Source organism: Colobus angolensis, unplaced genomic scaffold (assembly GCF_000951035.1).
Source record: "Colobus angolensis palliatus isolate OR3802 unplaced genomic scaffold, Cang.pa_1.0 Scaffold175, whole genome shotgun sequence".
Taxonomy (NCBI): domain Eukaryota; kingdom Metazoa; phylum Chordata; class Mammalia; order Primates; family Cercopithecidae; genus Colobus; species Colobus angolensis.
Genome location: NW_012114877.1, coordinates 6136988 through 6160495, shown reverse-complemented (window position 1 = coordinate 6160495; position 23508 = coordinate 6136988). Strand labels below are relative to the sequence as shown.

The window sequence follows — 23508 nt, the reverse complement described above, 5'->3', positions numbered from 1 at the left end:
TGGCCAACATGGTGAAACCCCGTCTCTACTAAAAATACAAAAAAATTAGTCAGGTGTGGTGGCACACGCCTGTAATCCCAGCTACTTGGGAGGCTAAGGCAGGAGAATCGCTTGAGCCCAGAAGACGGAGGTTGCAGTGAGCTGAGATCATGCCACTGCACTCCAGCCTGGCTGACAGCGAGACTGTCTCAAAAAAAAAAAAAAAAATCACAAATTTTAAATTCAGTGGACAAAAAAAAATTTTTTAATCATTTTTAAAACGTTTTACAGTTGACTCTCCTGTGATTCAAGTGGCAGCTTGATTTCATTGAAATGTGGAAAGATGAGCCATCCTATTTTTCCACATTAAGGATTGGTTCTAAAAGTGATTCTGGGCTAAATTTGGGGGTCCTTTGTTGGACCTCTCCTACTCAATTCGGTAGGCCGTTGGTTTTCCTAAGGGCCCTATGGCTTCAACTAGCATCTGTTTGATGATAGCCCCCAAATATCAATCTGCAGTCCAATCACCAACCCCACTACCCCTTATGCACATTAAAGTTTAACAGCCCTTAAATGAGAAAGTGGAGAAAAGCTTATAAACTTTTCCTCCTTTTACTGCTTTTTTTACTCCTCTTCCATGCCATAGGTTTGCTGATGATATCAAATGACATTATACAGTGTGGCTTATCCTGACTTCTGTCATTCAAGGTTTAAAAGCATTTTTACGTATCAGAATAAAATGCTTCCTTTGATCAACCACCTTTTGGCTAACATTCCTTGCTATTTTAGGTTGAATTCTCTTACCCGCCCCTGATTCCAGGAGATGGACATGACAGCCACACTTTACCTGAAGAATGGAAGTATTTGCCCTTCCTTGCCTTACCAGATGGCGCACACAACTACCAGGAAGGTATGTCACAAGACAGTGAACCAGTTAGGTGACATTTTTGAAAAAATTTGCCAAGATAGCTTAGGTTCTAAATACTTTGAGACATTAAAGGCCTTCAGCCTGTTAGAACTATTTATAAAATATTTACATGCTTGTTTGGAGATAACTAGTCATTCACTAGAGCAGCTCTAAAGGAGTGCCAGGCTTACATTGGCTGCAGCTAGTGAACCTTGGCCACGCTTCTGCCAAGTGATTAGCCAGAGTAGGACAGCCACCACTGGAAGCACTTCCTACATCTATACATCATACTCCTCAGAGGCACACCAGGGGGCTTACCAGCACCAGCTGTACATTGCTTGGGACATTGCTAGCTGCATACTTGCAGTACTAGGTTATTGCTCCAGTGCCAACCTTAGAAGCAGCTGAGATTGTTTTTGCACCTCTGGAACCATTGCTGTCACAAGTACTCAGCTTGCAAGGTTGCTTGCTTGCATGCAGAGCATGTTAACACCCTCAAAGCAGAGCTGTGAAGTTCTTACCGAATCTCCTACCACCCTATAAATGAGTATTTTGCCTGACTTAATGAAGAACTGTATTTTACTATGGTATTTGATGCTCTACAAAAATGTTTTTGTTGTTATTGTTGCTGTTGCTTTTCTTTCTGTTTTTTTTTTTTTTTGGAGACGGAGTCTTACTGTTGCCCTGTTGCCCAGGCTGGTCTCAAACTCCTGAGCTCAAGCAGTTCTCCTATCCCAGCCTTCCCAGTAGCTGTGGTTACAGAAGTGAGCCACCATGCCTGGCGGTGCCACCATGCCCAGCAAAAGGACTGCTGCAAACATGTGAATTAAGATTATAGCAAATGTTCTACAGATTTTCTTTGTATTTGTGTATGTATATAATTTTGTCTGTACTATCTGAAAAGCAGTTGCAAACATTGTGACACTTTAAATACTTAAGATCTGAGAATGAGATCATTCCCCAGTGTAACTTCCAGTACCATTATCACAGCTAAGAGATTTAACAGTAATTTCATAATACTATCTAACATCCAATCTATGTTCAAATTTTCTCAGTTGTCCCCCAGATTTCTTGTATTCATTCAAGGTTCATGTGTTGCTATTGGCTTTTATGATTGTCTACTTTGTTTTAATCTAGAATGATTCTCTAAAGATTAAGTATTCTCTGTAATTGTAGTCTGTTTGACCTGTTATAATTCAGCCTCTTGGGCTTTTTGTGATGAGTATTTACCATAGGCAATGAGAAAAATGATAGGAAACCACTGGTTGTGGTGCTACAAATAAGTATGATTTGGATTCCTTGTTTTATCATTTTTGTGTTAATGACTGCATTATGATAGCTTCAGATTTTACTACTTATTAATAAGGGTAATTCACCTCACTATTTACATTTTTCTATGTATCTCTTAGATACTGTGTTTTTTCACTTGCCACCCAGAAATGGAAATGGAGCCACAGTATTTGGTATCTCTTGCTATCGACAAATTGAAGCCAAGGTATGATAGTTAATAATGAAAAACAACTCCAAAGTCCTTTCTTAGATGTTGGACACTTAGAGAAACACAGTCTTTATTTTTCAGTGGTGCCTGTAATGTTGTTTTAGATTTTTGTATACAATTTGTAGCTGTTTTTTCAATAGTACCAGTTTATTCACAGAAACATTTTATTAAGTTGACATTGGTGGCTATGCTTATATTTGTATCATAATATTTTGTACATTGTTTTTAGATAGTGATACGTAAATTGTCCATTTGTCTTTTAAATACTGTACTTACATTTCAAGATGTCTTTAAATTTTCTGTTTCTAGTGTTTGGCATATAACTTAGAAAAACTGAGTGGTAATGCTTGTGTGTTTTTTAGTTTTTTTATTTTTTTAAAGACAGGACCTTACTATTTTGCCCAGGCTGGTTTTAAACCCGTAGGCTCTAGGGATCCTCCTGCCTCAGCCTGCTGAGTACCTGGAACTACAGGTGTACACCACTCTGCCTTGCTTTTTTTTAAGCAGCATTTCAGAAGTGGTGGGACATGCTTAGAGGGGCTCCCAGCTACTCATAAGTTGTCTTAATTATCTCTAAGATTTCTTTGTTTTTCTTTTCTCTTTTCTCTTTTTTTTTTTTTTTTTCGAGGAAGAGTCTCACTCTGTTGCCTAGGCTGGAGTGCAGTAGCACAATCTTGGCTCACTGCAGCCTTGACCCCAAGCTCAAGCTCTCCTCCCAGCTCAGATTCCCAAGTAGCTGGGATACAGGTTTGTGCCACTACGCCCAGCTAATTTTTGTGTTTTTTATGGAGACAGGGTTTCGCCATGATGCCCAGGTTGGTCTCGAACCCCTGAGCTCAAGTGATCTGCCCTCCTCAGCCTCTACAGGCTGAGCCACTGTGCCCAGCCTTGATTATTCTTAACTACTTGCTAGCTTAATGCCTGACTTACTATAATAGCTCTAATTAATAAATTCAAATAAGCCAAGATGGTGGCCCCACCTTTCATGATTTGCTTATGTGTAGCACTGTTTTTTTGTGGTGGGGATAATCTTGATGAGTAAAAAGCTCTTTCAAAAGGTCAGTAATACTCTAAAGTAGTGAGTGGTTCTCAATCTCAGCTGCACATTGCAATCACCTGGAGAGCTTTAAAAGCTAGGATGAGTGGGTCTTCCCCCATCCCAAAAGGTTCTGATTTAATGATCTAGACATGGGAGGTGGGAGTGTTTTAAAAGCTCCCCAGGTGATTTTCTACATAGTCAAGATTCACAACCACTGCTCTAAAACAATGATTTTTAATCAGAATTACCTGGAGACTTTTTTTTTTTTTTTTAATAAATATCTGTACCTAGCCTTTCCTCCTAGTGACTGAATTAGAATCTCTGGGGTTTGAGCCTGGACAATTAAAAGTTTTAAAAGCTTCCTCGGGTGAATAATTAGTAAATCTTTTTCTAACTTGTTATGATGGAAATTTCAAACATGCAGATAAATTGAAAACATAGCACACTGAGTACCTGTGTATCCATCAGCTAGACTCATAGACTGTGTGTCTATTTTTCCCCGACCCACTTAAATGTAAACTACAGGTGTAAATTCCAGGATACCCAAAGTAGGTAACTACCATGAAATAACCCTCTAAGCACGGCCTGGAACCTGGAACATCCATGTTATTTCATGAATAACTGAATCTAAAGCTAAAGATATTATGTCAGATAATAGCATACACCTTAAATGTGTACAATTTTTGTCAATTATACCTCAATGAAGCTGAGAAAATAAAGATAAAAGAGGCTGGGCCCGGTCGCTCACACCTATAATCCCAGCACTTTGGGAGGCCAAGGCGAGCGGATCACGAAGTCAGGAGATCAAGACCATCCTGGCTAACATGGTGAAACCCCATTTCTACTAAGAATACAAAAAAATTAGCCGGGCATGGCGGCGCACACCTGTAGTCCCAGCTACTCGGGAGGCTGAGGCAGAAGAATTGTTTGAACCCAGGAGGGCAGAGGCTGCAGTGAGCCGAGATGGTGCCACTGCAGCCTGTTGGCAGAGCAAGACTCGGTCTCAAAAAAGTAATAAATAATAAATTTTAAAAAAAAAGATAAAAGAAACCTGAGAGTAAGAGTTCGCCTGACAGCTTTGAGCAGTTGATGTTTTCATATACTATTGTAATCGAACCCAGGTTTGGCTGCACGCCGCTCAAAAGACAGGAGAGAAGAGAGTTGCTGGGAGGAAAAGCAGATTTATTTGGAAAGCCAGCTAGATGGTGAGCTAGCATTCTAAAGTAGCGTCGTAAATTTTTCAGTCTGTCTGGAGGATTTTTATGGGAGAGGGATATGGGGAAGAAGAGGAAGTTGGTGTCAAGAGGTGACACACAGACATCTGGGTACCAGCGAGGGTCCAAGGAGGTTGGATACTTCTTTATCATTGGTCAGGCCACAATGCTCCTGTAAATCTTTAACAAAACATAATTAGTTGTTTACATACCTTTTAAATCCCAGAGCTGGTTTTAAAACATGCATGATTGCCATTTTTGCATATTATCTTGGTACTCTAAAATTATCCTTTTATATGTGCAGGAACAGGGAAACGCTGCCTAAAAAATGGAGTTAGTTATGTTCTTTTGCTATTTCACTGTTACACTATTACCTTTACATACTTACATGTGAGATGAATTGAGCTGCTGCCTGTTCCTGGAAATTTGCTCCTTTTAATACCTTTTATTACCCATATGTCATGTAAGCACTAGTAAAATTATTTCTCCCAAGTGGGTCTTATCCCTCAGTGCTGTTTTAACAGCCCTCGTGCTCTGCACAGCCTTTAAATACGGCCTGTCTCCCCACTCCCTGGTTCTGACCCACTCAGGAGTACATTAGAGTTGCCCATTTTTCCAATGATTGCTATCCTTCTCAATAGATAATAGGCAATAGAAGCAGACAGATAAACCAGTTATTGGAGGGACCTTGAGCCTGGAAGAAAGACTTTACTCCTTTTTAATGAAGATGAGACAGTGGATGAATCCAATCAGGAGGAAGGATTCTACTCCACAGCTAATTTAAAGCCTGTTCATCAGTCATCAGCTGAAAACATGGGGGCCCCTTGGTCCTCAGGACAGATCCAAGAAGGTGTCAGGCAGTACACTAGAGGAGGAAGTCTTTCTTACTTCCCTTGCAGCCTTGCCTGAGGTTAATCAAATCAAGATTTGCTCTCTACTAGTAGAGGACTGTAGAAATCTCACATAGTCATCCTCACAATCACTGAGAAATAAGTTATGTGCTTGTGTTTGGTGCTGGGTGCCAATACAAGTTTCCAGGAAACATGGCACAACTAACTTAACAAAATTACTGACAGTTCTTCCATCTCTGGAGAACAAGCTGTCTGTTTTTGTCATCTCTTTTTTCTTTTTCTTTTTAGACGGAGTCTCACTCTGTCGCCCAGGCTGTAGTGCAGTAGCACGATTTGAGCTCACTGCAACCTCTGTCTCCCAGGTTCAAGCAATTCTCCTGCCTTGGCTTTCCAAGTAGCTGGGACTACAGGCTTGTGCCACCACACCTGGTTGATTTCTGTGTTTTTAGTAGAGATGGGGTTTCACCGTGTTGGCCAGGCTGGTCTCGAACTCCTGGCCTCAGGTGACCCACTCACCTCAGCCTCCCAAAATGCTGAGATTACAGGCATGAGCCATTGCTCCTGGCCTTTTGTTGTCTCTTAAACTAGCCCCTTCTCACCAGAAACAGTGGTCTCTGAAAGGACTGTCCATTTATAACCAGAATCAACAATCAACAGTGATTGATTTGCATTGAATGGTTGATTTGGGCCTGGTGACTTATACATAAAGTATTCTTCATCAGATTATAAATTCCTTAAGATTCGGGATTGTCCCTTCACTATTATATTCCCAGTGCCTCCCACAGATTCTGGCACATAGGGCCAAACTGACAGTTATTTGTTCAGTATTTCCTGAGAGTCTTAATAACTTTTTAAATTTAACTGAATGTAAGAAATTTCTTACATATAATTGCTATTTTTATATTGAAAAAAAATTTTTGAAATATTGCTGTGAAATATTCTGATAAATTGTTCTTTGTTTATAATAGGCACTGAAAGTAAGGCAAGCAGATATCACCAGAGAGACTGTTCAGAAAAGTGTCTGTGTTCTAAGCAAGCTGGTAAGAGACCAAGTAACTCGTTCATTATGTTAAACCTTCATGGCAGATCTTTCTTTAAAGATAAGGCACTATTAGAATAAGAAGAGATTTAAATGACATATTAAAATTATTTATGCCCTAGCGTCTCCTCATTCTCTTTCCCTTTCAGCAGTTTTCATTTGCACCTCTACCCAAGACTCGGTAAGAGAAAGATCTTATAGCTATTGGAAAGTAAGTTGACACGTAAACAAAATGAGGTAGCTGATATATTTCATTTATTCATTTTGGTTTTATCCAAAATCTTTTTTTTTTTTTTTGAGACAGTCTCTCACTCTGTTGCCCAGGCTGGAGTGCAGTGGCATGACCTTGGCATACTGCAACCTCTGCCTCCCAGGCTCAAGCAATCCTCCCACCTCAGCCTCCTGAGTGGCTGGGACCACAGGCATGCACTACCATGCCTGGCTAATATTTTTATATTTTTGGTAGAAATGAGGTTTTACCGTTTTGCCTAGGCTGGTCTCAAACTCCTGAGCTCAAGCAACCCACCTGCCTCAGCCTTCCAAAGTGCTGGGATTGCAGGCGTGAGCCATCGTGCCCAGCCAAAATCTTATTTTATCCAAAATAAAATTTTGAGGATAAGAATATTTCTTCCAAGAAGTAATTTTACATATAAGGCAACAATAGTCTCCTAGGAAAGGAATGGCTGTGGCCAGGCATGGTGGCTCACACCTATAATACCAGCACTTTGGGAGGCCAAGGTGGGCGGATCATGAGGTCAGGAGTTCGAGACCAGCCTGACCAACATGCTGAAACCCCATCTCTATTAAAAATACAAAAAAAAAAAATTAGCCAGTCATGATGGCATGCCCCTGTAATCCCAGCTACTCAGGAGGCTGATGCAGGAGAATCGCTTGAACCCAGGAGGCGGAGGTTGCAGTGAGCAGAGATCAGCCACTGCACTCCAGCCTGGGTGACAGAGGGAAACTCCGTCTCAAAACAACAAGAGAAAAGAAAAGGAATGTCTGTTACAAAAGACCCCAATGTGAGAAAATTGATCGATTATTCATCTGATTCCTGTACACAGCTTTGAGAAGAGTAGCCTAAAAAAAATACATGAGTGAATAGCTTTTTTATACTGGACCAGATGACCGAAGAATAAGAGTACCAGATATTAAAGGAAGTGCAACATGTTAAGAGACTTCCTGAGTAATCATTCTTCAAAGGACGATTACAATAATAAAAGATGCCATTTATTGAGTGCCTATATATCAGGCATTAATTCTGTACCAGACACTTGTTATATGTAATTGTCATTTCCATCCTTATAACAACATTGAGATGTATTTACTGTTCTCACTTTATAAATAAAGGCATACCTCAGAGAAAAAATGTGTAATTCTCACAGACATGTAACTACTAAGTGATAAAATTTGAGCAAAAAAATCAAGTTTTATCTGTCTCTAAAGCAGACACAAGAGATGGGAAGAGGGTAGCTTACTCAGAAAGGTCTGGTTGTGGTTTTTCTGGTCTATGTATTGAAGTCTATGTATAAAAATAAAATGATTTTATACTTTGATGGGAATCATGATATATTAACAGGGATACTGGAAAAGAGACTCTTTCAGTATTACTTGTTTTTAATTAATTAGAGTATATATACATCATTGGTCATTGCATCCTGAAATGGACATAGAAATGAGAAAACATCTAGAAAAGAACATTACAAATAAAAAGATGAAAATGGTAGAAGATCCTAAATAGAGAAATAAGGATTAAGGGATAACTTTGCTCAAATGTATAAAACAATATTATGATAAAGGACACAAACTAGTTGTTTGTCTCCTGCCACAGCCTCCTGAGTAGTTGGGACCACAGGTGCATGCCACCTCTCCCAGAGGAGTGAGCCTCCACAGAGGACAAAAAAGGGAAATGAACTTAAATGTACAAATGTTCAAATAGATTTAAAAACAGACTGTTATAAGGATGAATAAATGTCACTACACGCCAGCAAAACAGTGTGCAGAATTACAATATGTTTTAAATCATATAATAGTAATAGCTAATGTTTGGATGCTTTCTGTGTGTCAGATATTTCTTACCAAGTGCTTTTACCTGTTATTTAATCCTTAAAACAGTCAAGTAAGAGGTACTGTTTTCATATGCCCATGTTCACATCAGCAAGCAGAGGTGGAGAGGTTAGATTCCCCAGAGCTGAGTGATGCGGCCAGGCCCAGCAAGTCTGAGCCCACACTCTGTACTGTGTTTCAGGTACTTTTCACTTGCAGCCAAAGAACAGATGACTTCACGGCTTTCAACTGTGAATAGTATGCACTAAAGTTGATAGTTACTAACTTTTTTCTCCCTGTTCTCTTCAAATTACAAAAGTTGTGGGGTTCTGTTTGTTTTACTATTATCAACCAATTTTACTGTTATCAACCAATTATTATCAATCAGTGGTAATTTCTCTGTTTTTCTTTAAGCCTTTGTATGGTTTACTTCAAGCAAAACTTCAACTCATTACACATGCATATTTTGAAGAGAAGGATTTTTCCCAAATTTCCATTCTAAAGGTAACTTTATACCCCTCTATAGTGTTTGGCTGAAGATATACTCATGAATCAAGTAAATATTGTCAGTAATACTGTGAAGGATAGTTATTACCTTAAGAAAGACATTCTAATGTGAAAACACATTTGCATCAAAACATTGAAAGACTAGGAATCTGCCCAAATACTAAATTTAACCAAACTTTTTTTTTTTTTTGGGAAATAATGACTACAAATAACTATAACTAACAGTAATGTTTCTCTTAGTGGATAATAGCCCTTTTGCTGTGGCATTGCTTCTATAAATTTGCTTATCTTACTAATAAACTGCACAGTATTTTTACATATCGGGTTTCTGGTTCCTAGCTCCCAATACATAGACCAGAAAAACCACATGATTATTTTATCGAAAATGGATAGGATGTTTTCCTCAACGCCACCATTCATGTAAAGAATATGGATCTCTCATGGATTCTGATGGGAATAGGACAGCTAGGGACTTAGCAAGGGGCAGAGGGAATTTATACTAGGAATTCATACCACTATGTGAATGAGACATGCTCTGAAATGTAGAGGGAGAAAGGAATACCCTGAGTAGCTTTTCATACTCACTGCCCACATCTCTTTTGATACTGCTCATATCCAGAAGAGAAGAAATGAGAACTGGCAAGGTTGCAGAGAAGCTTGTTTTTAAATTTAGCGCCTAGCAGAACAAACTGCCTCAATTAAGAAACCAACTTTTTTTCTGATCAATATATTTCTAATTCAGATCTAAAATGATAGTAAAATGTGCTAAATTCAATCTATATTTTATAGGAACTTTATGAACATATGAATAGTTCCTTGGGAGGGGCTTCATTAGAAGGATCCCAAGTATATCTTGGTAAGTTAACAGACTTACAAGTTAAAAGAGATTCCTTCATTTCTATTTGTTTAGCAAAGTGAGTTGCATTACATCTCTATATGGGATCTAAATTCTTCAACATTTGATGCTGTTTCTTCCTTAAATATCTTCTTAGCCAGTGTTTATGCTGAGAAGAGTATTAGAACATACCAGATTTACAATTATTAATGTACAAGGTAAATCAAGGTAAATTTCTGCCTTTTTTTTTTTTTTTTTTTGAGACAAACTACCTCAATTATCAATGAAAATGGATAGCATTTTCTCACCCGGGCTGGAGTGCAGTGGTGTGATCATGGCTTACTGCAGCCTTGACCTCCTGGGCTGAAGCAATTCTCCTGCCACAGCCTCCTGAGTAGCTGGGACCACAGGTGCATGCCACCACTGCCAGCTAGTTGTTTTTTTTTTGTTTGTTTTGGTTTTTTTTTTTTGTAGAGACAAGGTGTCCCTATGGTGCCCAGGCTGGAATTTCTACCTTTTAGGATAGTAATGGAAGTTTTTTATTGTCTTGTCTTTTCCTTGCATTAATGCTGACCAGCTTAATTCCCTGTCGTAACAGATGAAGCAAAAAGATGCTCAGCTCTTTCCTGGTCTAAGATTCTTCAGGTTAGGGATTTGTGTTTAATTTATACTATCTTGACAACCCAGAATATCCATTGGTAGCCAAGGTATTCAATGGGCAACTCAATAAATATCCATTTTGTGATTAAAACTTTTTAATCACATAGTGCTTTATGCTCACTCAATTCCAATTTCAGCATGCAATTGCCAATTGCAGTTTACGATTGCAATCCTCTGTGTAATGTAAAGTATTATTCTGCATAATATGAAGTCCTATTCTGAGAACATATTTTCTCTAAATTATTTTCTCTTGTACTGTGTTGTTTCAGGCAGATGATAGAAAAGACTGTGTTTCAGAAATAACAGCATATGAAGTGCCATGACCAAAACCCTTGTTTAATCATTGATTGCCTCTATAATATAAGCTATATCATTTCTAAACTTGTATAGTTTATGTTTGTAGAATGGGGAAATGTGTTAGACCTGCACTGTCCAAAACAGTAGCTACTAGCCACCTATAGCTGTCTATATTTAGATTAAAATTAATAAAATTTTAATAAAACTTAAGTCAGTTTGTCTCAGTCACTCATGCCACATTTCAATTGCTCAGTAGCTGCATGTGGTTACTGTATTGGACAAGACAGGTTTAAAATATTTTCATCCTTGCAGAAAGTTGTACTGAACAGCACTGTACATGAGTATATGTGTACCTAATCAAACATTACATAAATATTTGAATATTTGCATATTCCTGCTTTTTTTTTTAACCTTTCTTTCCGTTAAGGGGAAAATCTTCAGTAAAAACATTACATTGTAGTCACAGTTTAGCTTTTTTGTTAACATTGTAGGTCTGTCACCTCGAGATCTTGTCCTTCATTTTCGACACAAGGTATGGTACCTTATTTAAATAAATTTATGATGTACAGTACTAAAATGGCCAACACTGTTCTTAGTGTGCACATTTAACTGCCAAATTCAGTGTGCTAAATTGAATGCAGATTGTGGCATACCATGCTTTAGTTCTTCTAAAATGTGCTTGGCCTTATAACTATACAAAATTAAAAGTATTGGTAGTCCTTGTATTATAGAAATTTAAAAGAGCACAAATACTGTTTACTTCTTTGCAGGATAGGGTAATTTTTTCTATTGTTTTTGCAATTTCATTTATCATGAGATTAGAATGGAAGGAAACATGGTTTGATCTTGCAGAATATTTTATATGTTGCCCTGAGAATGGAGCATTTTTCAGTAAAACATATACATCCCTATACCTTCTGATGTTTATTATTAAAGCAGATGTTGACAAGGATATAAACACAGATTATTCATTTAACAAACATTTACTGAGCACCTGCTTTGTGAACACTCTGGACATCCAGAAGTAAATTATTTATTTAAAGAGTAGGGTCCCCTTTAAAGAGCTTATAGCTACTTCAATCAAAGATGGTACCACCCCTTCAAGAGAAAATCATTTCAGTTAGAGATTTAAGTGATTCTCACATTTAAGAGTACACAGGTAATGTTTCACTTCTCAGTATAAGTTCATAATTTTTCATGTACTTTTTAAAGTACTGTATTTAGTATTAATGATTATGGTTATGTTTTAGGAGGGGAAAAGATAAATTATAGACTTGAGTTTCTCATTTCAACACAACATTTTTTTTTTCATTTTGCAGGTCTTAATCCTATTTAAGCTAATTCTTCTTGAAAAAAAGGTATGATCCTAAGGGATGAAAGGAAAGATGCAGTATTTAACTTTTATTGACTTTTTTTTTACATTATTTCATAAAATTGAAACTAATGATAAAGTATTAAGATACTTTTTGCCTATCATTGTGGTGAGCTGAAGCACATTTTCTTGTTCTCTGCCATAGAAATATAAATTCATACAGCTTTTCTGGAGGTAATAGAAAACTCAATTTTAAACTGACTTTAAATAAAAAGGACGTGTTATTGGCTCACTTTAGATTTCAGGGTTGTGTGACTCAGTGGCTCCGTAGTGTAATTAAGTGCCTAGGTTTTTTTCCATCTCTTTGTTCTACAGTACACAGTGCTAGCTTGTTCCAGAGCCTAGTTTCCCTGGTAGTATAGGGAACTGCCGACAGTAATTGGGTTATTTGCTTCCTCAATCATAACTGCCGGCAGAAATAATACCTCCTCTAATAAACAATCTAATAAGAATTTTTGACTGGGCACGGTGGCTCACACCTGTAATCCTAGCACTTTGGGAGGCTGAAGCAGGAGGATCACTTGTGCTCAGGAGTTTGAGACCAGCCTGGTATACATGGTGAAAGAAACCCCATCTCTACAAAATATACAAAACTTAGCTGGGTGTGGTGGCATGTGCCTGTAGTCCCAGCTACTTGGGAGGCTGAGGTAGGAGGATGGCTTGAGCCTGGGAGGTGGAGATTACAGGGAGCTGAGATCGTGCCACTGCACTCCAGCCTGGGAATAGAGCCACTGTCTCAAAAAATAACAATTAAAAAAATGATAATTCTTTCCTTCAATTTGTTTGGGCCTATTGCAGGCCACATATGTGGCTACTCCTGTGGCCAAATACATGCTTGCCCTGATTGGCTTAAACTTGGGTTTCTGACCACTCCCTAATACAAAGGGATGGGTTTGCCATGATTGGCTTAGTCCCAAGGCCAAATCTGACCTACTACCTATTGTTATACATAAAATTTTATTGGAAATCAGGCTCATTTATTTACTTGCTGTTTATGGCTGCTTTCACACTGTGGTGGCAGAGTTGAGTAGTTGTGACAGACCATATGGCGCACCAAGCAAAAATATATATCTGACCTTTTATAGAAAAAGTTCACCAGCCTTTGGTTTAGACTAATCAGGAGCCATCTTTGGATCTGGGCCAGTTTTATATACCGTATTACTGTACCTAGTGGAGTAAGGGTGGAAAGAATATTGGGGAGTCGACCATGCACAATATCCACTTTAGTTCACGACCTTAAAAATATTCCTTTGACCCAGTAATTCTCCTTTTAGAGATCTATTTTCCAAAATTAATCTGAACTGGACACAAAGCTCTAAGAGAGTCTGTCACAGAATAATAAATTATAAGTGAATAACTATTAGTTTATCTTGCATGTTGTATATAATTTCAGACAATAAAAAAGATACTAAGATGTTTTTATTGTTTTAAAGATTTTCATGGCATGTTAAGTGAGAAAAGTTTGTCTACAACATATCAAGCCCATGATCCCAATTTTATAAATGAATATATATTAATTGAAAAGGGACTGGAAGTAAAGGTATCAGCCTAGTTTGGTGAGAACATAGGTTTTTTTTTAAAGGAAATTTTTTTCTGTATCCTATTTTTCTGTAAGAAATATATATTCCTTCAGGCTGGGCATGGTGGCTCACGCCTGTTATCTCAGCACTTTGGGAGACTAAGGTGGGCAGATCACTTGAGGTCAGGAGTTTGAGAACAGCCTGGCCAACATGGTGAACCCCCATCTCTGCTAAAAATACAAAATTTAGCCAGGCATGGTGGCAGGTGCCTGTAGTCCCAGCTACTCGGGAGGCTGAGGCAGGAGAATTGCTTGAACCCAGGAGGCAGAGGTTGTAGTGAGCCAAGATTGCACCACTGCACTCTAGCCTGGGTGACAGAGCAAGACTCCATCTCAAAATAAATAAATGAATGAATGAATGAGTATTTCTTCAAACAGAAAAAAAGATAGTTTTTTTTTTTGAGACGGAGTCTCGCTCTGTCACTAGAGTGCAGTGGCCGGATCTCAGCTCACTGCAAGCTCCGCCTCCCGGGTTCACGCCATTCTCCTGCCTCAGCCTCCCAAGTAGCTGGGACTACAGGCGCCCGCCACCTCGCCCGGCTAGTTTTTTGTATTTTTTAGTAGAGACAGGGTTTCACCGTGTTAGCCAGGATGGTCTCGATCTCCTGACCTCGTGATCCGCCCGTCTCGGCCTCCCAAAGTGCTGGGATTACAGGCGTGAGCCACCACGCCCGGCAAAAGATAGTTTTTTTAAAAAAATGAACCCAACATACTAGTGTGGTGTTTCAAAATTTTTTATTTAATTTCTAAAATTGTGACAAAATACACATGACATACAATTTATCATTGTAACCATTTTAAGGTATACAATTCAGTGGTATTAAGTACATTCATGTTATGCAGCCATCATCACCATCCAGCCACAGAACACTTTGAATTCCTTTTTATTTTTTGAGACAGGGTATACCTCTGTTGCCCGGGCTAGAGTGCAGTGGTGCAATCATGGCTTACTGCAACCTCTAACTCCCAGGCTCAAGCAATTCTTACACCTCAGCTTCCTGAGTAGCTGGGACCACAGTGCTGGGATTACCAGCATGAGCCCCCACACCCAGTCTATATCCCTTTATAAATGTTCTTTTTTTCCCCTGAATCATAATACCTTGAAAGTAATTTGTAGACATTGTGGTACTTCACTCCTAAATAAATACTTAAGGATATATTTCTTAAGAAAAAGAAAATATTCCTATATAACTGAAATATCATTTTCACATTCAGGAAATTTAACATTGAGATAATAAGAGAAATCTGACATACAGTCCATTTTCAAATTTCCCCAGATGTGATAATGTCCTTTGTAGCTGATGTTTTCTTTTTTTATTATTATTTAATTTTTTTAAAGAATAGAGATAGGGTCTCACTCTGTTGCCCAGGCTGGTCTTGAACTCCCGGCCTCAAGTGATCCTCCTGCCTCAATCTCCCAAAATGCTGGGATTACAGGTGTGAGCCACCACACCTGACCTAATTGTTGCTTTCAATCTGGGATCCAGTCAAGGATCATCTATGGCATTGCTAGCTCTTTTTATTTCAAAAAGTTCTTCCACCTCTCTTTTTTTGTGTGTTCTTTTCTTTCTATATTTTGTGATACTGGCATTTTAAAAATAATCCAGATTAGTGTTCTAGGGTGAGATTTGTTTGTTTTCTTGTGGCTAGTTTCAGATTAAACCTTTTTAGTAAGAATCCTACACAGGTAGTGGTGTGTCTCTGTCAGGACGTAATATCAGGAGGCCCATAACTATTTGTAGTAGTAGTATTGGTGACGTGAAGTTTGATCATTTGGTTGAGGTGGTGGTTGCCACCTTAATAGGTAATCTGTAGAATGATAAATTTCAGACATTGTGACTATCCTGTTTCACAGTAGTTTTGGCATCTGTTGGTAATTTGTACCTAAATCATGGTGGATGCTAAATGGTGATTTTTCTACTAGTACTTCTATGTTTATTAGCTGTTACTTTTTTTTTTTTTTTTTTTGAGACAGAATCTCACTCTGTCACCCAGGCTGGAGTGCAGTGGTGCGATCTCGGCTCACTGTAGCCTTCACCTCCTGCGTTCAAGCAATTCTCCTGCCTCAGCCTCCTGAGTAGCTGAGATTATAGGTGCGCACCACCATGCCTGGCTAATTTTTGTATTTTTAGTAGAGGCAGGGTTTCAGCATGTTGGTCAGGTTGGTCTCAATCTCCTGACCTCATCATCTGCCCACCTTGGCCTCCCAAAGTGCTGGGATTACAGGTGTGAGCCAGCTGCCACACCTGGCAGCTGTTTTTTTTTATTTTTTATTTTTTATTTTTATGAGACAGAGTCTTGCTGTCTAGCCAGGCTGGAGTGCAGTGGCGTGATCTCAGCTCACTGCAACTCTGCCTCCTGGGTTTAAGTGATTGTCCTGCCTCAGCCTCCCAAGTAGCTGGGACCACAGGCGTGCACCACCATCCCCGGCTAAGTTTTTGTATTTTAGTATAGATGGGGTTTCACCCTGTTGGCCAGGATGGTCTCGATCTCCTGACCTTGTGATCCACCCACCCCAGCCTCCCAAAGTGCTGGAATTACAGGCATGAGCCACTGCACCCGGCCAGCTGTTACTCTTATATAAAGAATTTTTCCCTCTTTTTTATTTGTTATCATTATGGATGGCTTCATGGGTTTTCTAATTTGATTTTGATTGACCCCATTCCAGGTTCTTTTTTATATTTCTCCAGTGAATAAATTGGTGGGTGCACTGATGACTGTGTTATCCCTTTTTCCAGGTAAGAAAACAGCAGTATCTACTCTTTCTTTTGTTTAACTTGTACTGGAACCTAAACTTTTAGAAATAACATTTCAAAGATAAATTCATTAGGGTTATCCTTTCTTTTTTAATATGACATTTGCTTTTTGGAAATAGGTTTCTCTCTTTTGTCTGGGTTTCTTTCTGTTCTTTTTGTTTTTAATTAAAATGTGTAAAAGCATAGCTTATTAAATTTTATAGGCGAGTCTACTAATAAAATATATAGCTCTTAGGTTCTTCCATATTATTATAAGCCAAGCTGTTCTTTAATATTGCGTATTTTAGGCATGATTGAACATGGTCTCAGTGACTGTTCTCAGTATAGACCCCGGAAGAGTATGTCTGAAGATGGTGGACTTCAGGAAAGTAACCCATGTGCAGATGATTTTAATTCTGCATCCACTTCTGACGTTTCACATACCAACTTGGGAACTGTCAGGAAAGTCATGGCAGGAAACCATGGAGAAGATGCTGCCATGAAGACTGAAGAGTCCTTGTTCCAAGTGGAAGACAGCAGCAAAGGGCAGGAACCCAATGATAACAATCAGTATTTGAAACCTCCATCTCGCCCATCTCCAGATTCTTCAGAAAGTGACTGGGAAACTTTGGATCCTAGTGTCTTAGAGGACCCCAACTTGAAAGAAAGGGAACAGCTGGGATCAGACCAGACAAATTTGTTTCCAAAGGACTCTGTCCCCTCAGAGAGTCTTCCAATTACTGTACAACCTCAAGCTAATACGGGACAGGTAGTCCTGATACCAGGGCTCATTTCGGGTTTGGAAGAGGATCAGTATGGCATGCCCCTGGCCATCTTCACAAAGGTAAAGTGCAATTTTTTTTATCAAATTCCTTAAAGAATTTGAAAAATCCTTTTAGAGTTTAACTTTTGAACTTTTGGTATTCAACGCATTTTCAGATAGAAAATTTTCCTTGAAAACTGTAAAATATATACCAGATATATAGTACTGTGGCATCCGTGACCATAGTATAAGTCTATAGGGAAGTATATAGGGGATTTTGATTGGTAAATGTTTTGAAACTTAATAGATATGAGTCATATTCACAATCACTCTCTTGCGTCTATTTTTAATTATTCAGGTTTCTCCTTAATAAAAAAATTAAGGAAGTCCAGACAGCCTTGATTGCGCTCCATAAATACAGGCACACCTCGGAGATACTATGGTTCAGTTACAGAACACTGTGATAAAACGAGTCTCAGGAATTTTTTTGTTTCCAAAACTTTGAGAGGCTGAGGCAGGAGGATCACTTGAGGCCAGGAGTTTGATTAGACAGACGTGATAACTCGCACCTCTGGTCCCAGCTACTTGAGAGGCTGAGGTTAGCAGGCTCAGTTGAGCCCTGGAGGTTGAGGCTAAAGTGAGCTGTGATTACACCACTGCAGACTGGGCAACAGACTGGGCGACAGAGGGAGACTCTATTATTTTTTAAATAGTAAATGTTTATTATTTAAAATTTAGTAATTATTTTAAAAACACAACAAAGTGAATAAAACTTAATTATGTTAAAAGCACAATAAAGTGAAGTATAATTAATTATTAAATAATTAATTTTTAATTTATTTAAATATAAATGAATAAAAATCCTTAAATATAAATGAATAAAAATCCTTTGTTGTCATTTCAACAACATTCACCACATCTTCTTCACTAGCAGCAGACTCCATCACAAGAAACCACTCCCCTTATCCCTAAGAAGCAGCTCCTCATCTGTTCAAGTTTTATCAGCAGATTGCAGCAATTCAGTCATATTTTCAGATTCCACTTCTAATTCTAATTTTCTAGCTGTTTCCACCAAATCTCCCCCAAGGTCTTGAACCCCTCAAAGTTATTCGTGAGAGTGGTATGAACTTCTTCCAAACTCCTGTTAATGATATTTTGACCTCTTCCTGTGAATCACAAATGTTCTTAATGGCATCTAGAGTAACGAATCTTTTCCAGAAGACTTTCAATTTACTTTGCCCAGATCCATCAAAGGAATCACTATCCATGGCAGCTATAGCCTTATGAAATGTGTTTCTTAAATAATAAGATTTGAAAATTAAAATGACTCCTTGATCCATGGGCTCCAAAATGAATGTTGTGTTCATAAGCATGAAGAAAACATTAATCTCCTTGTACATCTTCATTAGAGCCCTTAGATGACTGGGTGCATTGTCAATGAGCAGTAATATTGTGAAAGGAATCTTTTTTTATTTTCTTCTGAGTAGTAGGTCTCAACAGTGGCCTTAAATATACAGTAAACCATGCCATAAGGAGATGTGCTGTCATCCAGGCTTTGTTGTTCCATTCTAGAGCACAGGCAGCAGATTTAGCATAACTCTGAAGGGCCCTAGGATTTGGGGAATGGTAAATGATCATTGGCTTCAACTTAAAGTCACCAGCTGCTTTAGCCCCCAGTAAGAGTCATCTTGTCCTTTGAAGCTTTGAAACCAGGCATTGACTTCTTCCCTACCTACAAAAGTCCTAGATGGCATCCTCTTCCAGTAGAAAGCTGTTTTGTCTTTATTGAAAATCTGTTGTATTCAAAATCATCAATGACCTTAGCTAGATCTTCTGAATAACTTGCTATAGCTTCTCCATCAGCACTTGCTGCTTCACCTTGTACTTTTATGTTATAGAGACGGCTTCTTAAACATGGTGAGCTAACTCTGCTGGCTTCATACTTCTGCATCTTCTCACCTCTCTCAGCTTTCATATAATTGAAGAGAGTTAAGGCCTTGCTGTAGATTAGGCTTTGGCTTAAGGGAATGTTCTCTTTGGTTTGATCTTCTATCCAGACGACTCAATCAAACTTTCTGCATATCAGCAATAAGGCTGTTGTTTCACTTTCTTAACATTTGTGTGTTCACTGGTTAAAAAAAAAAACACACTTTTAGTAGCACTTTTAATTTCCTTCAAAAACTTTTCTTTTGCATCGACAACTTGGCTAACTGTTTGGTGCAAGAGGCATAGATTTCTGTCTCAGCTTTCAACGTGCCTTCTTTACTAAACTTAATCATTTCTAGCTTTTGATTTCAAATAAGATGTGAGACTTTTCCTTTTATTGAAACACTTAGAGGCCACTGTAGGGTTGTTAATTGGCCTAATTTAAATATTGCTGCATCTCAGGGGATAGGGAGGTCTGAGGAGAGGGGAAGAGACAGGAATGGCCAGTCAGTGGAGAAGTCAGAACACACACAGCATTTATTAAGTTTGCTGTCTATGTGGGCGTGGTTCATGTCACCTCAAAACAATGACAATAGTAACATCAAAGATCACGGATCACAAGTCAGCATAAGAAACACAATAATAAGGAAAACGTGTGAGATACTGTGAGAATTACCAAAATGTGACAGAGACAGGGAAGTGAGCACAGACTGTTGGAAAAATAGACAACGGTTGCAGGGTTACCATAAACCTTCAGTTTAGAAAAAGCACAATAAAGTACAATAAAAAGAGTTGCCTATATATATCAAAATACTACAATTTTAAAAGAAAACTTAGATGTCTAACTTATATCACTTATAAGTGAGGTAAGTTATAACTAATAAGTATACATATATATTTACTAAGTATACTTAATACATACACTTATTAAGTGTACTTATATTAGTAAACTTCATTTGAATATAACAGTGTTTTGGCTAATTGTTCTAACACTATTTTTTAATCTTTTTATAAAAACCAGAATGTATTTGAATTTTTTAATAACTTAAACACAATATAGTAAATCAAGTTGAATCTTTAATTCACAGTCTTCTCAGGATATCATTTCTTAATGTTAGTAATGCATTAAGATGAAGCAGTCAACTTCACTGGGTCAAAAGTTACACTGGACTGGACATAGTGTCTCACATCTGTAATCCCAGCACTTTGGGAGGCCGAGGCAGGGAGGATTGCTTGAAACCAGAATCTAGAAACCAGCCTGTGCAACAAAGCAAGACTTCATCTCTACGAAAAAGTAAAATAAATTATCTGAACACGGTGGCATATGCCTATAGTCACAGCTACTTGGGAGGCTGAGGCAAGAGGATCTCTTGAACCCAGGACTTTAAGGCTTCTGTGAGCCATGACTGTGCCGCTGCACTCCAGTCTGAGCTTTAGAGTTTAGAGTAAGACCCTGTCTCTATATAAAAATAAATAAGTTACACTGATGCTGAGACATATTCTAGAAGCTACATTGTTTGGATTTTTTTTCATCCTTTGCAGAAAAACTTTTATTGCTATTTGTGAATTTTCAAAGTAGAACAGAAAAAAAATTTTTTTAATTTCTCATTCTACAAGTACAGTTATCCCTCATTATTCATGGGGGATTAGTTCCAGGAACTTCCCCCGTACCAAAATTCGAGAATGTTCAAGTCACTTACATAGAGTGGCATAGTGTTTGCATATGATCTGTGCACATCCTCCCACATACGTTTTTTTTTTGTTTATTTGTTTGTTTTGAGACAAAGTCTTGCTCTGTCCCCCAGGTTGGAGTGCAGTGGCATGATCTCGGCTCACTGCAACCTCCACCTCCCAGGTTCAAGCGATTCTCCTCCCTCAGCCTCCCAAGTAGCTGGGACTACAGGTGCCCATCACTATGCCCAGCTGATTTTTGTATTTTTAGTAGAGACAGGGTTTCACTATGTTGACCAGGCTGGTCTCAGACTCCTGATCTCAGGTGATCTGCCCACCTTGGCCTCCCAAAGTGCTGGAATTACAGGCGTAAGCCACTGTGCCCAGCCTCTCCCGTATCCTTTAAATCACCTCTAGATTATTTATAATACCTAATGCAATGTAAATGCTATGTGAATAGTTACCATGCTAGGGTTAATTTTGTATTATTATTTTTCTCAATATTTTTAATCCAAGGTCGGTTGAATCTGGTATGTGGAACCCATGGATGTGGAGAACCAACTGTATTTATTGCCCTTCCATGAGCGAGACACCATACTAGATTCTGAATTCTTGTCATCTGTGATCTTGCAGTCTACCATGAAAGGCAGATGTATCACCTTTTCAGTTACTAGAACAAAGTATTCTGTTTTTCCCTGAATACTGTCTGGTATTTATGAAGTAAAACTTTATGTGGAAAAGAAAGATGGGTAATGTTGGCTTGAACATGTATTTATTCCTCTCCTATATTATTTCATAAATTATTTCTGAAATAATTTTACCCAGCTTTGCAAAAATGTACTTGCCCAGAGTCATTGTTGGTGAATAGTTAATACAGAATGCCATCTTTGTTCATTTTGTAACTTGCTTGGGATTCTGAAATTATCTTAACTGATTTCATGATTAAACCAATGCAGTTTCTTAAAACTGGAATTTAAGAACTTGGGGAGAAAACTTGGGTTTCTCAGACCACTGGTAAAGCAAGTAGCCACAAATTGTGGGCTTTCTGAGCTGTGTTATGACTTCCTATACCGTTCGGAGCCCTGACTTTGCTGTTTCACCCACCTGCCCTCTAATTTTTACTATTGTGAAGATATCAAGAGAGAAATTAACTGGAGAGGGATTTTGGTTTTGTCAGGTTGCTGACAAAGTAATCTAAAGATGTATTTTTGTGTCTTGTCAATAAAGCATGTTTAGCGGAATATTAGATTTGTGTGCCATATACAGTATCAGTATTAAATATATGATGGGCTTACTAACGTCCCTATAAAATATTTGTCTTTTTGGTTTTATGTTTTTGAGTGTTTGGATGAAAATCTAATTTCTTTAATCACAGTTTTAAATGGCAATGCTGACTTTTTCATGTCAGTAACTTTGGAATATGAAATATTCTTAAAACCAAATTGTCTTTAGGCTTTTTTCTCTTGAAGATCTTAAAATCCTTGTACAGAATGAATTACGTTAGCAAAACATTTTGAAAAGTAATTTTAAAAATAGCTGGAGAGATGCCTGGGTGCTTGGGGAATATTGCTGAAGTAGAGTAGTTATATGAATAAATGGAAACAAATTTCTACACAATAAAACAATTATTTCCAGAAGAAAGTCTCCAGTTCCCCAACTTTCTAGTCCTCTCTCTGGTACATGAACTTGTCTGAGGTTGATGCCTTTCATGTCGGTTTCAGAGAGGAGGCTTAGTATGTAAATGCTGTGGATACTAGCTTCTAAAATAACTTGCACCTTTCCTGAGAGCTGATTCAGGAAGTGTAGAGAAGAAACGGGTGCTAAGGAAGAAGAGGTGGGGCTAGAGGCAGCTGTGGGGTAGGCTTCCCACAGGGTGATGGGAAGGTAACTGGGACACTGAAGAAGTAGGAAATTAGAGGATGATTTGGGCCTGTGTAGTATCTATGCTCTGCTGCTCCATCACTTTCTAACCAGAGAAACATTGAAGGGGAATGAGGGAAGTGGAAAAAAAGATAAAGAGGAAGATACAGTAGCTATTTTCTGATGTGAAAAGACAATCCTGAGGGCTTTTCTTCCATTCTTCCCTGATTTTAAGTCTTCCCATCTTGTTACTGAAAGTGTTCTGGAATTGGCTGCACTTTGGAGCCAAGTAGTTAATGGAGGACTGGCCAGAAACAACTGGAGCCTTTGGAGCTTGGAGTCCCACCTGCTTTAATCTCACTCATCAACTTTCTCCCTATTCTAGTTATGAGATTTTTGCCATTATTTAGTAAAATTAGCTGAGTCACTATAATGGAACTCTATTTAGAAATAACCTCAATGCGACCAGGCTCGGTGGCTCATGCCTGTAATCCCAGCATTTTGAGAGGCCAAGGCGGGCGGATCACCTGAGATTGGGAGTTCAAGACCAGCCTGACCAACATGGAGAAACCCCATCTCTACTAAAAATCAAAATTAGCTGGGTGTGGCGGTGCATGCCTGTAATCCCAGCTACTCAGGAGACTGAGGCAGGAGAATCGCTTGAACCTGGGAGGCAAAGGTTGCGATGAGTGGAGATCACGCCATTGCACTCCAGCCTGGGCAACAAGAG

The 23508-nt window shown here is 38.6% G+C and overlaps 1 protein-coding gene across 1 annotated transcript in view; it reads left to right on the top strand.

Moving 5' to 3' along the window:
• Positions 1–23508, top strand: part of AVL9 (AVL9 homolog (S. cerevisiase)) — a 112531-nt gene that overhangs the window by 69431 nt on the left and 19592 nt on the right. The window contains exons 3-11 of the mRNA XM_011938649.1: positions 769–889; positions 2296–2381; positions 6457–6528; positions 8988–9077; positions 9870–9936; positions 11364–11404; positions 12192–12230; positions 16492–16561; positions 16867–17402. Of these exons, the coding sequence (XP_011794039.1) occupies positions 769–889; positions 2296–2381; positions 6457–6528; positions 8988–9077; positions 9870–9936; positions 11364–11404; positions 12192–12230; positions 16492–16561; positions 16867–17402 (1122 nt within the window). The remainder of the gene's footprint in view (positions 1–768; positions 890–2295; positions 2382–6456; positions 6529–8987; positions 9078–9869; positions 9937–11363; positions 11405–12191; positions 12231–16491; positions 16562–16866; positions 17403–23508) is intronic.